General features: G+C 40.3%; 1 protein-coding gene across 3 annotated transcripts in view; it reads left to right on the top strand.

The window, feature by feature from the left end:
* Nucleotides 1-3,214: 3,214 nt before the first annotated feature.
* The window catches only part of cadm3 (cell adhesion molecule 3), a 114,649-nt gene continuing 105,244 nt past the window's right edge, over nt 3,215-12,619 (top strand). For all 3 annotated transcript variants that reach the window (XM_065262144.1, XM_065262145.1, XM_065262143.1), the window contains exons 1-2: nt 3,215-3,412; nt 4,588-4,771. In XM_065262144.1, the coding sequence (XP_065118216.1) occupies nt 4,657-4,771 (115 nt within the window). In that variant the 5' untranslated portion in view covers nt 3,215-3,412; nt 4,588-4,656. The remainder of the gene's footprint in view (nt 3,413-4,587; nt 4,772-12,619) is intronic.

The raw sequence follows: 12,619 nt of genomic DNA, 5'->3' as shown, positions 1-12,619 counted from the left end.
TGATGTAACCGGGCGCTTTCTGGGAAAACTGCTCGCAGTACAGTCTCCTGACCAGCAGATGTAACTACTGTCTCATCCGTATCAGTGATGAAGGCAGTGTTGACGTCCGTGAACAGGCTGGGATGATAACACTACAAACATACTGTATCTTTTATTTATCGCATAAAGCGATTAATTTGTGCTTTGGGCAAGATGACATATCAGTTTTCCGCTGTCTAATCTGTTTTATGGTACGTTCACGCTGTGAAATGAAAAAAAAAAAACCCTGATAGACTCTATGGACTGATAACGTTAAACAAAACTAATGATTTGGGCTGGGTGGTAAGACGAAACTGGCCCGCCCCGTGACTCCGGTTGGATGCTTGAGCCAACGCCACAGTGACCAAGTCGCCGCGCTCTCGCGGGGTATCTGATTCTCGCGCAGTCGTCCATGTTTAACCCCGTGCGTCCCTGCACCGCACGGCGAGTAAATCCGCGTGCAGAACTAATCCTTAAATCCTCTCGCGAAGCGCAACGCCCTCTCCTCCCTCTTCTCGCGCGGGCCTCCATAGCAGCCAGCGGGGTCCCAAAGGGCCCGGCGCGCGAGGGGACGCTATTCACAAGACCACACCTCGCGCCGTCAGCGTATAGCCTACTGTATGAGGGGGAATCTCACGAAATAATGCTTTCATTTCACCCCAAAACATTTTTTTTTTCTGCTAAGAAACCATGTCTTTTTTGAACCTCTTAAATTTCTCAAATTTTGAAAGGATTTAAATGGCAGTTAAGAGCAAGCGCAATCTTTTTATTGTAATTTGCATGATCACAAGTGATGATTTATATGAGGTTACTGTATACAGTACAGTTTATGCTTAACAGTACATATTTTATTCATCTATTCAATGTACAGTAGATAGTCACTGTAATACAAAAAAATATAGTATTAAATTCATTATTTTGCCAAATAAAATTTTTAATGTCCTTTATTTTCATGAAAATAATGTCACATTTAAAAACATTTTATGGTTAAATGTAATTTTAGGTAAAATATGACATGGTCTTGATAGTTTCGTGATATTCAATCACTGTATACCTCTGTCACAAAGTAATAACAATAATAATCTCCCTGGCAGAACCCTCTAGTCCTGTTACCCAAATGGTACAGCCAGTGGCGGATTTAGCAAATTGGGGGCCCTAGGCGAAGGTATTTTTTACTCCAAAATGAAGATGGAAAGCAGAGGTCACACAAAGTGAAGCACTACACAAACCAATAGAGAATAAGTCAATGGGGCAAAAACAGCCACGAACAGTAAATGAGGGAGAAATAATTTAAATCTGATGCTGCACAAAAACTAGCAATGCATCAAAGCCAATGTTGTTACTTATCTTCCACATACCCAAGACTGTGTTAAAAGGTTTAAAAAAATCCAGTCTACAATCACTTTATATTAAAACTATGTTTTCTTTGATGTTTTCTTCACAAACATAACAAAAGGGTTGTGAATTTTACCACAGTGTATTGTTGAGTTTTTGAAAAATGTTCAAAGCATTTTCCCAAAATATGTGTCAACATAAGGTTTTTCACCAAAAATCATTCCATATGCTGAAAGTTGTGGCCAAATTAAGACTCAACAGCACCCCATAGTGGACGAAAACATCCCCAACATAACATCAGCAGGGCTCCAGACTAACATTTGAGAGAGGTTGCACTTGCCTCAATTTGGTGGCACCAGTCACTGGGTGGTGTAAAAACAAAAAATAAACACTAAAACTAAGTCCAAACAAGTTTAATGCATTAACAAATTAAATACAAATACAAATAATTGTATACTTTATATACATTATTTTTTTTTTTTTTTACTTTACCATACTTATTATTTTTAACATATATTTGCCTTATTGTAAACCATTAAACTTACAATCAACTTTTTATTACTTTGTTGTAAAAGCTTTAGGCTACTTTAACACAGACTTGAGTAAAGAAATCACATTCTTGTGCTGTAATCACTACAAAATGTCTCCATGCACTCTGAAGATATCATTTGGCCAGGACTTGTAATCTAAGGTACTGAGCACAATGTATTACGTTTTTTCTGACTTCTAGCGTGAATACGCAGTGTACAGCGCTATTTTTAGGCTTTCATTGATTAAACTAAAGCAGCTGATCTCCGCCTCTTTTATTAGTGTCATTTTGCGAGCGGTTGTGGGGAGATTATTTCATCAACTGCGCTGAAATATCAGAGAAAGCTCTTACATACACATAAAAAAACACTGTGCAGCATCGTTAATTACAACACCGGACTCTGACATCACATAATATTAGTTCGCGTTATTTTAAACCCGTCATTTCTCCCGAAAACGAAAGCAGAGGCTCTCGCCCGCAGTCTCCATAGACCACCCCTCAAAACAATCAGGGCAGAAGCGGTCGAAAGTGGACAAAAGAGACGGGTTTAGAGAGCAGAGGTGATATGCACCTGAGCTGATAGAAAGGCGGGGGAGCGGGCAACAACAGGAAGAGTGACTGAATGCGGGTCGACGTAATCGCCTGCGCATTATATTAATATAATTGTATTTAAATTTCACAGTCCAGCCAGTGCGACATTTAATAAAAAATAGTCATAGGCAGGGAAAATACTCGCAAAATGCGACTATTTACTCGCAGTCTGGAGCCCTGTAGGGTTACATTAGTTTTTTTTCTGTAGTAACATTATTTACTTCACCACAAAATACATTTTATCAATGTAGGGCTATTACTAGCCGGTTGACTTACCAAAGCCCCATTTTCGCGTTTATATTTGTCTTTAAGTCTCTGTTCATGTACTTTCCCAGTCCCCGTGTCACTTTGTGTTTATCTTTCGCGCCGCAGAACGCACCGTAATGGACTAGTCCATTTCATTGTGAAAGAAGGGGGTGTAAGTGTTTGGTGACAGAACATGAACTGGACATTTTAACTACTATTTCAAAGTTTCAACGTATTTCTTAAGAATATTAATACAATTTACAATGCTTTTGAAGTGTTCGTGATGATAAGGGTTTTATTTATTTATGTAGGCTATTTATTAGGTTGGTTGGGGCCCCCCCTAATTTGACCGCTGGTGGGGGGCCCCAGGCGGCCGCCTACCTATGCCTCTATGGTAAGACCGCCTCTGGGTACAGCCAAATCGTATTAAAATCTCCACCCCTCCCCCTCCACCCCGCGCGCCTGCCCCCTCCCTCCCTCTCTCCGTGCTTTCAGACAGACTGTTTTGCTGCAGTGAACGGTAGCCGTGGAGAGAGGAAAAGGCAAGAAAAACAAGAAGACAGCGGAGGGCGGAACAAGAACCAAGACAGACAGATCCAGTGGGACCTTAGCGTGAGCGCCAGCAGAACATAGACGGGTCTAACACTCCCGGACCTACGGAGCCAACGGGCATCACGAGGAGCGCATAAATCGGTGCGTATTGTAATCTGCCCTCCTTTAGAGCATACAGGCACACAGGGGTATTATTGTCGTTGGCGTCCTGGCGTTTATACAGTGGGGAGACACCTGTCAGGCTTGTAAATAGGGGCACGCTCCTGTCCTGGAATGCGCCTGCATCCGCGCGCATCTTTTCTGACGAGTACACCGGTCTGAAAACCAATGATCTCCAAATGAGCTCCGACGTGTTAAAGTAAGAGAAAAGGAAAGGGGGTTGCCGTTAAAGTGTGCTTAGGCTTACTGTTAATGCTCTGGTGGTTGCTTTGCCCCGTCGCGCTTCCCCTCCCATTGCGAGCTTTACCAGCATCCCTGGCGCTCCTTCTGCATTCAGAGCGCTCGGACTGTGCGCACCTGCTCCTGTTTTCCGTGTTTCGGCGGGGCGTCCCGGTTGCGCGGGTAAGAAAGGGACTGGTGGACTTAGCGGAGGGAGAAAAATAAAGAGAAGTACGAGAAAAGAGATGAGAGGTGAGGGAGGGGTGCGTGAGCCCTCACGAGTGGCTTCGTTTCGGGTCGCGTGTCGTAGATTTGGAGCAGGAGGTATCATCACCTCATATCAACACCAGAGATTATGCGAGTTTTTAGCTGGCCGAACTGAACACAACACCACATTTTATGCAATAACGGTTCCACTAACTGTCTATTCAACAAACATAAACAGGATCTCTGCGCTGTCACCCGCCCGCCCCGCAGGCAACTCCATGACTTGCACCGAAACCATAGTTGAGAAAAGCGCACTAAAAGGGAAATCAAGCGACCTGAATACTGTTATGTTTGCGTACGTGTGCGTGCGTGCCACAATCGCGTGAGGTTGAGCGCTGAATTCATTCTTAACGGGCGACAGGTGCACCTTAAACGCGAGCGCGCGCAGCGGTCAGAGCAGGAGGAAAATTAAGAAAAAAAATACGTTCTACCCCCACTCCACAAATCTATAGCAACTGTCGTTTTTGTTTACTGAATTGAAAAGGCAAGGTTGTCCATCACTGCGTCACATCACACGCACCGAGTGACACGAGACAATCAATACAAGCACTGGGGCAGCGCGTGAGAAACGAGTCTTAAAGTGTGTGAGCGCTCAGCATCATTGCAACCAATCGGCGCGCTCAGTGTGTTAATGAGTTTGCATGTGTGTTTGTGTTCGTCCCTTCCTGCAGCCGGCGCTTCCCTGAGTATCTTCACTCCTTCGGGCCTCGAGAGGACCATTAGCTTTAGCGCGCGGACGGATGAGCGTGATGCTCGCGCGTCTGACATTCCTGTCATTTCAGCGGTCTGCTGCCATGGCGCTCGTGGCCTTGATGCTCGTTTTTGCAACATCCGTTCGGAGTAACTTCGTTTACGGTAAGAAACCCTACTCGTACATCACCCACATCTCCATCTGTCCCTTGCCTCTTCCCTCGTGTTTTCAATGTTTTCTACATACAAGGGAATCACAGAGCCGTTAATAAGCTCGTGGGGCGCAGGGGAACCTCCCCCCCATCTCAGCTCCAGCGGAATTTTCTGCTGTATGGACTATGCATTACTCTCTCTCTCTCTCTCTCTCTCTCTCTCTCTCTCTCTCTCTCTCTTTCTCTCTCTCTTTCTCTCTCTCTCTCTCTCTCTCTCTCTCTCTCTCTCACAAGCACATGTTCACATTACACAATTCAGGCAGGCAATCCTGCTAACTGAGTTGGGCCAAATCAGTCTTCTGGCTTGTGTAGGTGTTACATTGAAAAATTTGAAAATGATGTGTTAAAATATCTGATTAAGATTGTCAACTGTTCCACAGAGTAATGACTGGAGACTCTTTCTTTCTTTCTTTCTTTCTTTTTTTCTTTCTTTTTTTCTTTCTTTCTTTTTTTCTTTCTTTCTTTCTTTCTTTCTTTCTTTCTTTCTTTCTTTCTTTCTTTCTTTCTTTCTTTCTTTCTTTCTTTCTTTCTCTTATCGATCCAGAGCTCATCCTTTCTTTTTCTCTCTCTTTGAAACACTTAAACGCTGTCAGCTGTTTTTGCCCCGCACTGCATTATTCATTAATGCATTTTTTGTGCTATTGCATATCCAGTAGCCATATGCATCCTTAAAATGATTGAGAGCTTGTGCATGTTGTTTGCATATGTAATAGAACTCATACTTTGGTTTATATGCTGGCGTGGCCCTGTTTCTGTTGTCTTGATGTTTGGATATTTTGGGTGTTGTGGCGATTTTTGCAAAGTGCTTATGGAAAAAAACCCAAAAGGTTCTAGGGAAAAATATGATGTGAAATGAATAAAAATGTGTGAGGATATCCTTAAAGGTATAGTTCACACCAAAAATGAAAATTCTGTCATCATTTACTCACTCTCATGTTGTTACAAACCTGTATAAATTCCTTTCTTCTAATAAACACAAAGGTTTGTAACAACATGAGAGTGAATAAATGATGACAGAATAAACTGTACAAAGATCTGTTAACAGACTTACCAATTATAACAGAATATAAAAGCACATTTCACAAATCCACATGAGTGTGTGTGAAAATGTCTGAAGTGTGCGTAAGAGAGTGAATTTTTCATTTTTCTCTAATGTTAATGTGTGAGAGTCATCCAGTTGCTCAAGGTCTCTGATGCCTGTATGTGTGAGTAGCGCAATTCTCCACTCCTAGTCTTTGATGTCGTGTTTGAGTTGTAGGTTCGGTCACCCATAGCCTCTGATGTGTGCTACATCCTTTTTGACAAGTCTGCGAGCAGCTCAACATGTGGCGAGGCATCTGGATGTCCTCCATAACTTGCTTGATAAATTCTGAAAGGTCATTGTGAAGGGACCTACACAGAATTCATGGAGCCTAATAACCGCATCACAGATTCATCCACAGAGACAATGCACAAATGAATCCTGTTGCCTGTTTGCGTTGTTGTGTTATTGCTGGTGGTCTGTTGCATCCCTCCACTGAGCTGAGACACAGTCTGATGCTGATTAGTTTTGCTGGTGCACATTTACACTGAATTTTTCATGTGCTTGTACTAGTTAAACCTCACTGATGCTAACGTGTTTGTCAGGATTAAAGTGGAATTTATTCCGAGTTTTCTATCGACGTGTGCACGTGTGTTGGTGAATGCCTTTAAGAGATCCTTAGAAGAATGATCTTTTACAAGGGTCCTGAGCAGTATCGCTACTTAGCATAAATAATGCAGAGAAATGGATCACTAAAAAACTGATTAGTCAGACGACAGACCACAAATTCTTCGTGCAATTTGCACATCTTAACCCTTGTTCCTGTTCCTCTATCACTAGCACAGGAGAAGCAGAATGCTATTGTATCAGCAACTATTCATCAGACTATCCTAATCAATGAATTATTACATTTCATAAGCTACATCTATTGATTTCCTTAGGTGGTTATTATCATTAGTTTGGTCTCACTTGATTTACTTGTATAATTTCAAGGAGGAGTACAGAATGTCCCGTTTTACTGGCTGCAGCACTTACAATATTGGCATCCTGTGTATCTACGTGACAAAATATTAAGACAAATATGTTCCTGGTACTGTGAATGGTCTCTGTATAAGTGTACAGACATGATGCATGGGCCATAGTGATTTTCTGAACACCATTTTGTCAAACACCAGCAAAACAATATGTTTTTTGTTAGGATACATATGAGGAGTTCAGATGCAAAACCCTCTAAATGCATCTGACATGTTTTCTTGTAAATTAACATTTTTATCAGACTCTTATGATTAGGTTAAGTAATTTCACTTTAATGGCAATGAAGAGGTTATTAGTCAGTAACTGAAATGCCTTATTTTCACAAATGTCACTGTAGTCATTTCTTTCGCTGCAAAATCCTCTAAGTGCACGCAAGCTTTAATTCTACCAGAAAGACTAATGGGCTAATGTAAAGTTTCGAAGGTATTTATTTAACAATTTATGTAGTTCTTGGGCGTACACTCGTCAATAGATTCTTGCTGTTCCTGCCTGAGATGAATTCAGGGGCGGGGCCTACCCCCCTTCCCTCGATGCAGGGCCAACCTGGTGGTGGTGGGGAGGATGGAGGCCAGCGTCAGAATCTGCAAAAGCCAAAGAGGTTGAGTAGCGCACTTATATACTCCAAGAGTCAAGTGATGATTGTCTTGACCATAATGTAATGAGTGATATAGCATTAAAGATACAATTTGTAAAATTTGCCGCTAGAGGGCGCACAATCAAAACAATAACACTGACGTCTTTAACTCAACCGCTAATGGCCATCAATCAGACAGGAACGAGAAATGATGTTAACGGATGAGGTAATCAAGTTTTATAAATGTTGCGTTCGATGACATCATTTTATTTCATTATGGAAGGTTTCATGTAATGTTCAAAACGAAATTGTTAGTCATAGATGTTACAGCATTAGTCCAATTCGATAGTGTGTAAACACAGCACAGAATTAAGTGTTCAGATCAACAAACTTATCATAAACAAGGGAGTATATCCCGACAGACGCATACTTCTGCATTTGTCCACAACACTGTTGTCATGTGGTTTCTACATCAGCAAAGGCGGTAACAAAGGGTAACGTGGATATTAACCCTTATTGACAGGCACCTTCATTGCCTCTGTTTGGAATGGCAATTTTCTCATAATTTACGAGTTGTTGAAAACTTTAGAGATATTGTTAGTAATCAGCTGGACAAAATATATATAACACTGGCCTAGTGGTTTTTTGGATATTTTAGTGCAAATATCTTACAAATTGTACCGATTGAGTCTTACTGGTACAACTTGCAGTAAATCTTTCATTTCTATAAAAATCCACTTCTTTGGACAAGACACAGTTGGAATATCACTAAAGATACAACTAGAAAAATTGCAAATGATGAAAGTCAGAATGTAAAAATGATCCATGTGGCCACAACATTCGTGTTGTATTCAGGTCCAAGTACTCACAAGGGACCCATATTTGAATGTCTTCAATGAGTGCTGTCTGTCTTCTTTCTATCTCTCTGTGTCTGTGTGTGTCCTACTGTTTTTGTATTAAAATGTATTTCTGCAAAGCTGCTTTGCAACAATGCAAATCGCTAAAAGCGCTGAAAATTTTATCTGGTTTTGCAGGTCTAGTATTTGACTAGCAAAAAATGCTATTTGAATTGACCAGAAAATGATTGATTTTCTCTTGAGCGTTTACCTGCCATAGGCAGCAATATTCTTTTGAAATCGACTTTACGTTTGAGACAGTAACAAGAAAGTGCATATTTTGTTATTTTCTCTCGGTTAAGCCTTCAGACTTATCTGATACTTTTTAAACTATATTTTTTGAAGAGCCCCCATGACATTGCTAAGAAGAACATTTTTTTGTGTGTGTATTTAGTGTAATGCAATGTGCTTACTTGGTTTATGGTTAATTATTGTTGCTCCTCTATGCCCCACCTGTCTGAAACGTGTCGATTTGTACAAAGCTCATCGTTCTGAAAAGCGCAGTGTGCTCCGAATGGCTAGCTTTTCATTGTGTTGTGATTGGCCGAATACCTTAAGCATGGCAATGTGACGCCTTTTTTTTACCATATTTGGAAGATCAGCTTCCGACGCAATACTCATAGGAGATTATATAATCTTTACTACCTTATCAATACGAGCCAAATCTGATCCAGAAAATGCAGATGCTAAGCTAATGGATCAACTTTGCCAGCGCAGCTTGAGCACAACGTAACAGATTGGATACTTAAACATTAAAACCATGTCTGCATTTGTGATTGTAGAAACTTTAAACAACAAGCGCTTCTCTACACTGCACAAAACTGTTTAAATCATGGTTTTAATGGTCAGTAGCAATTTTTAAAAAATGTGAAAACAGGCTACTTACAGGCTGTGAGTCAGAAGCGGGCAGAATTATGATAATGCACTGCAAAAAAAAATAGTTTTCAGCAAAAATATCAAAAAAATTCTTAAACAAAGATGCTTTTTCTTGATGAGCAAAGCGAACCAAGAAAATAAGTCTAGTTTTTAGACCAAACATATCAAATTTAAGTGTTTTTGTGCATAAAACAAGCAAAAAATCTGAATTTTCCTTAAATTTAGTGTTTAAGAAAAAAGTTTTTTGCTTACCCCATTCGCAGATTTTTTTGCTTGTTTAACAAAATCACTTAAATGTGATATTTTTGGTCTAAAAAATAGACTTATTTTCTTGGGTCATTTTGCACATCAAGAAAAAGCATTTTAATTTAAGAATTTTTAGATATTTTTACTGAAAACAAGACAAAAATACTAAGAATTTTATTTCTTGAAAATAATTTTTTTGCAGTCTGTGCATCGAGTCTGTGTCGACTTGTTGCAGAAGTAAACTAATGCTTACAATTCTTGCATTCATTATAGTTCAAGAAAACAGATTTCACTTGGACAGTAACTTGGACATCGTAGACTTTGGGCCGTCTGTAACAATGTCTTAAAAATGTCTGTAAAAATTGCGGCGACTTTTACCTTCTGTAAAAAGTCTGGAGAAATTACCTCAGGTAATTTGAATTCAGTGTGAATCGACCAGTAAATATACATGTAAAATTTGTAATTTCTTGTAATTTTGCACTTTTTTAATCAAATATTGAAGTGCTTAACGAAGCATTCACTTGCTTTCTAACGGTGGAACAAGTCGCAAGTCAGTTCCTGCATACGACGACACAGACCTTTAAAAAAAAGTCAAAAGTACTTCTCAAATGCTTTCTGAAACTGTCGTTCTCCCTAAACCGAAATTAAACAGTGTATCCCCTAGTCCATTTTCGAGTTATTCTTCTCTGAGCCGTGTAGCATGTTTGCGCATTTGATATGGCAAGGTAATATGCACATGACGACGAGGGAGGTGACGGCTTCGTAATCTAGTTACCCCTCCCACTTCTTAATGTTTTACTGAGATTTCTAATCCTGTGCGAATTGACCATCAATATTACAGACGTTTTGTGGTAAAGTAAAATTACTCCATCTACCCCCGTAAAACTAATCCTGTTTGAATAGGGCTTTACACACCAATGTAAATGTAAAATCACAAAAAGGAAAATAGGGGCTCTTTAACAGAAGACAGTTACCTTTTTTTTTGTTCATAGCATTTTTACTGCATCCTATCCTGCTGATTATATAACAGGTAAAAGCTAAAGAAAATGAAAAGGTAACAAGGACAAGACGATAAATTCACATTCGCATATTTGAATGCAGAGTTTGATTTAACAAAACAGCATGGCTGAGATGAAGTCGTTTTGTCTTTATAAAGGGAAACAGAGCCACGATTTCACTTTAGCCCATTCCAGTCACAACTAGCACATGAAAAAACAAAGACCCGAATCTAGAGACAGCATCTTTTCTCCGAGGTATATAATAATGAAGGGGAATTGGTTCCCCTGCCCCCAACACCAATGCTGTTGTCCTGTTGATACTTGGATGAAGACTAGTGTAATCAGTATGTTCTCATAGAGATGGCTTGAGATTAGGTGTGCGTAGATTGTGCGTGCTTCTGAATGTGAAGGAGAGAGAGGCCCATGAAAGTCACCTTTGTCTTGGCGTTGTTTGCACGCCGGAACCCCCGAGTGAGACGGCCAAAGTCAGAGAAAGGACATTATTTCCTGTCTACACCCAGAACCATCCATCGACTCCCGGGAAATGTAGTTTTCCGAAGCTCGAAAGGAAATCTCAGCAGGATAGGAGCTTATCTGCGGGTTTGAAAGTGATATGATTGAGAGTGTACTCTGTGAAACTGAAGTGGGCACAGAGTCTGTTGTTTTTCCGCTGGGTACGAGAACCTTTACTTTATGCACTCCAAAGCCAACTTGTGTCAAGGGGGTTTGCGTTGGGCTTGTGTACAAGCAAGAGAAGCTTGACCTGTTCAATTAAGGGCGAGTGTTGGGAGTTCTGTGATTTCAAAATGGTTCATCTAGAGTAGATGAGTGGCTATCCGAGGAAATAAAACACTTGAGATCACTAAACAGCTGGTAATTCAATGCAAACTAATGAAAGCATGTAAAAGAGATGTTTGCGTGCAATCTTTAGTAATTGTACTCTCTTAAAGGAGACATTTCACAAGACTTAAATAAATCTTTGTTGTCGACAGAGTAGATATGTGAAGTTTTAGCTCAAAATACCATATAGATAATTTATTATAGCAAGTTAAAACTGTCACCTTTTAGGTGTGTGCAAAAATGTGCCATTTTGGGTGTGTCATTTAACATGCAAATGAGCTGATCTCTGTACTAAAGGGCAGTGGCGTTGTTGAATAGGGCAGATTAAGGGGCGGTACTATCCCCTTCTGACATCACCAGGGGAGCCACATTTTAATTACCTATTTTTTCATATGCTCATAGAGAATGGTTTATTAAAATTAAGTTACAGGGCTGATCTTAGGGTGCTTTCACATCTGTAGTTCGGTTCATTTGGTCTGGAACAAAGGCAAAAAATTATACATTGTAGCTTTTTTGGAAGTTTTGGTTCCTTTTCACACCACACTGATTGCTTTGGTCTGGACCAGTTAAAATGAACCAAAATGCAGTCATGTGTAGGGTAACCAAACGTGCCCTTTTTTCCCGGACACGTCCTGGCCAGGTTTTTGGTTGTGTCCTCTGGAAGTCGTGTTTGTCAACCGCATACGTCATGGAGGTACTGATATTTCAGTTAAAAATATTGTAAAATTATTACAGTCATTATAGTATTATTCTTACCTTGAAATGTAACGGTTGATTTTTTGAAATAGAACCTGAAATATTAAACCTTAAAGACGTATGCGGTCGACATCTCGACGTCCTGGCCAGGACGCGTCCGGGGAAAATGGCACGTTTGGTCACCCAAGTCATGTGATAACATCCACATCACTCGTTGACCACGTGTTTTTAAACGTATTTCCTAAACTGTTTTTCGATTGGTCGGAATCAACATGAGGGAAATTCCAACGGAACCCTGGAAGTAAACAAAAGAAGAGAAAAATACAGCAGACATCGCATCGCTGCTTAGTGAGCTAGTGAACTCTGGTACGATTCAACCGAACTAAACAAGGCAGGTGAAAGGTTTCTAAAAAGGTTCCTTGTTGGATTCCTTAAAGAGGACATATCATGAAAATCAGACTTATCCATGTTTAAGTGCTATTATTGCGTACCCAGTGCTTCTATAAACGTAGAAAACGTGAAAAAAACAACCCTGTAATCTCACTCCTGATGTGACATAGAAAGCGAACTTATTACAATAATACCGCCCCTTAATCTAACCACAGCCCATTTAGTGCAG

Source organism: Paramisgurnus dabryanus, chromosome 6 (assembly GCF_030506205.2).
Source record: "Paramisgurnus dabryanus chromosome 6, PD_genome_1.1, whole genome shotgun sequence".
Classification (NCBI taxonomy): Eukaryota; Metazoa; Chordata; class Actinopteri; order Cypriniformes; family Cobitidae; genus Paramisgurnus; species Paramisgurnus dabryanus.
This window is presented reverse-complemented; position numbering and strand designations above follow the sequence as displayed.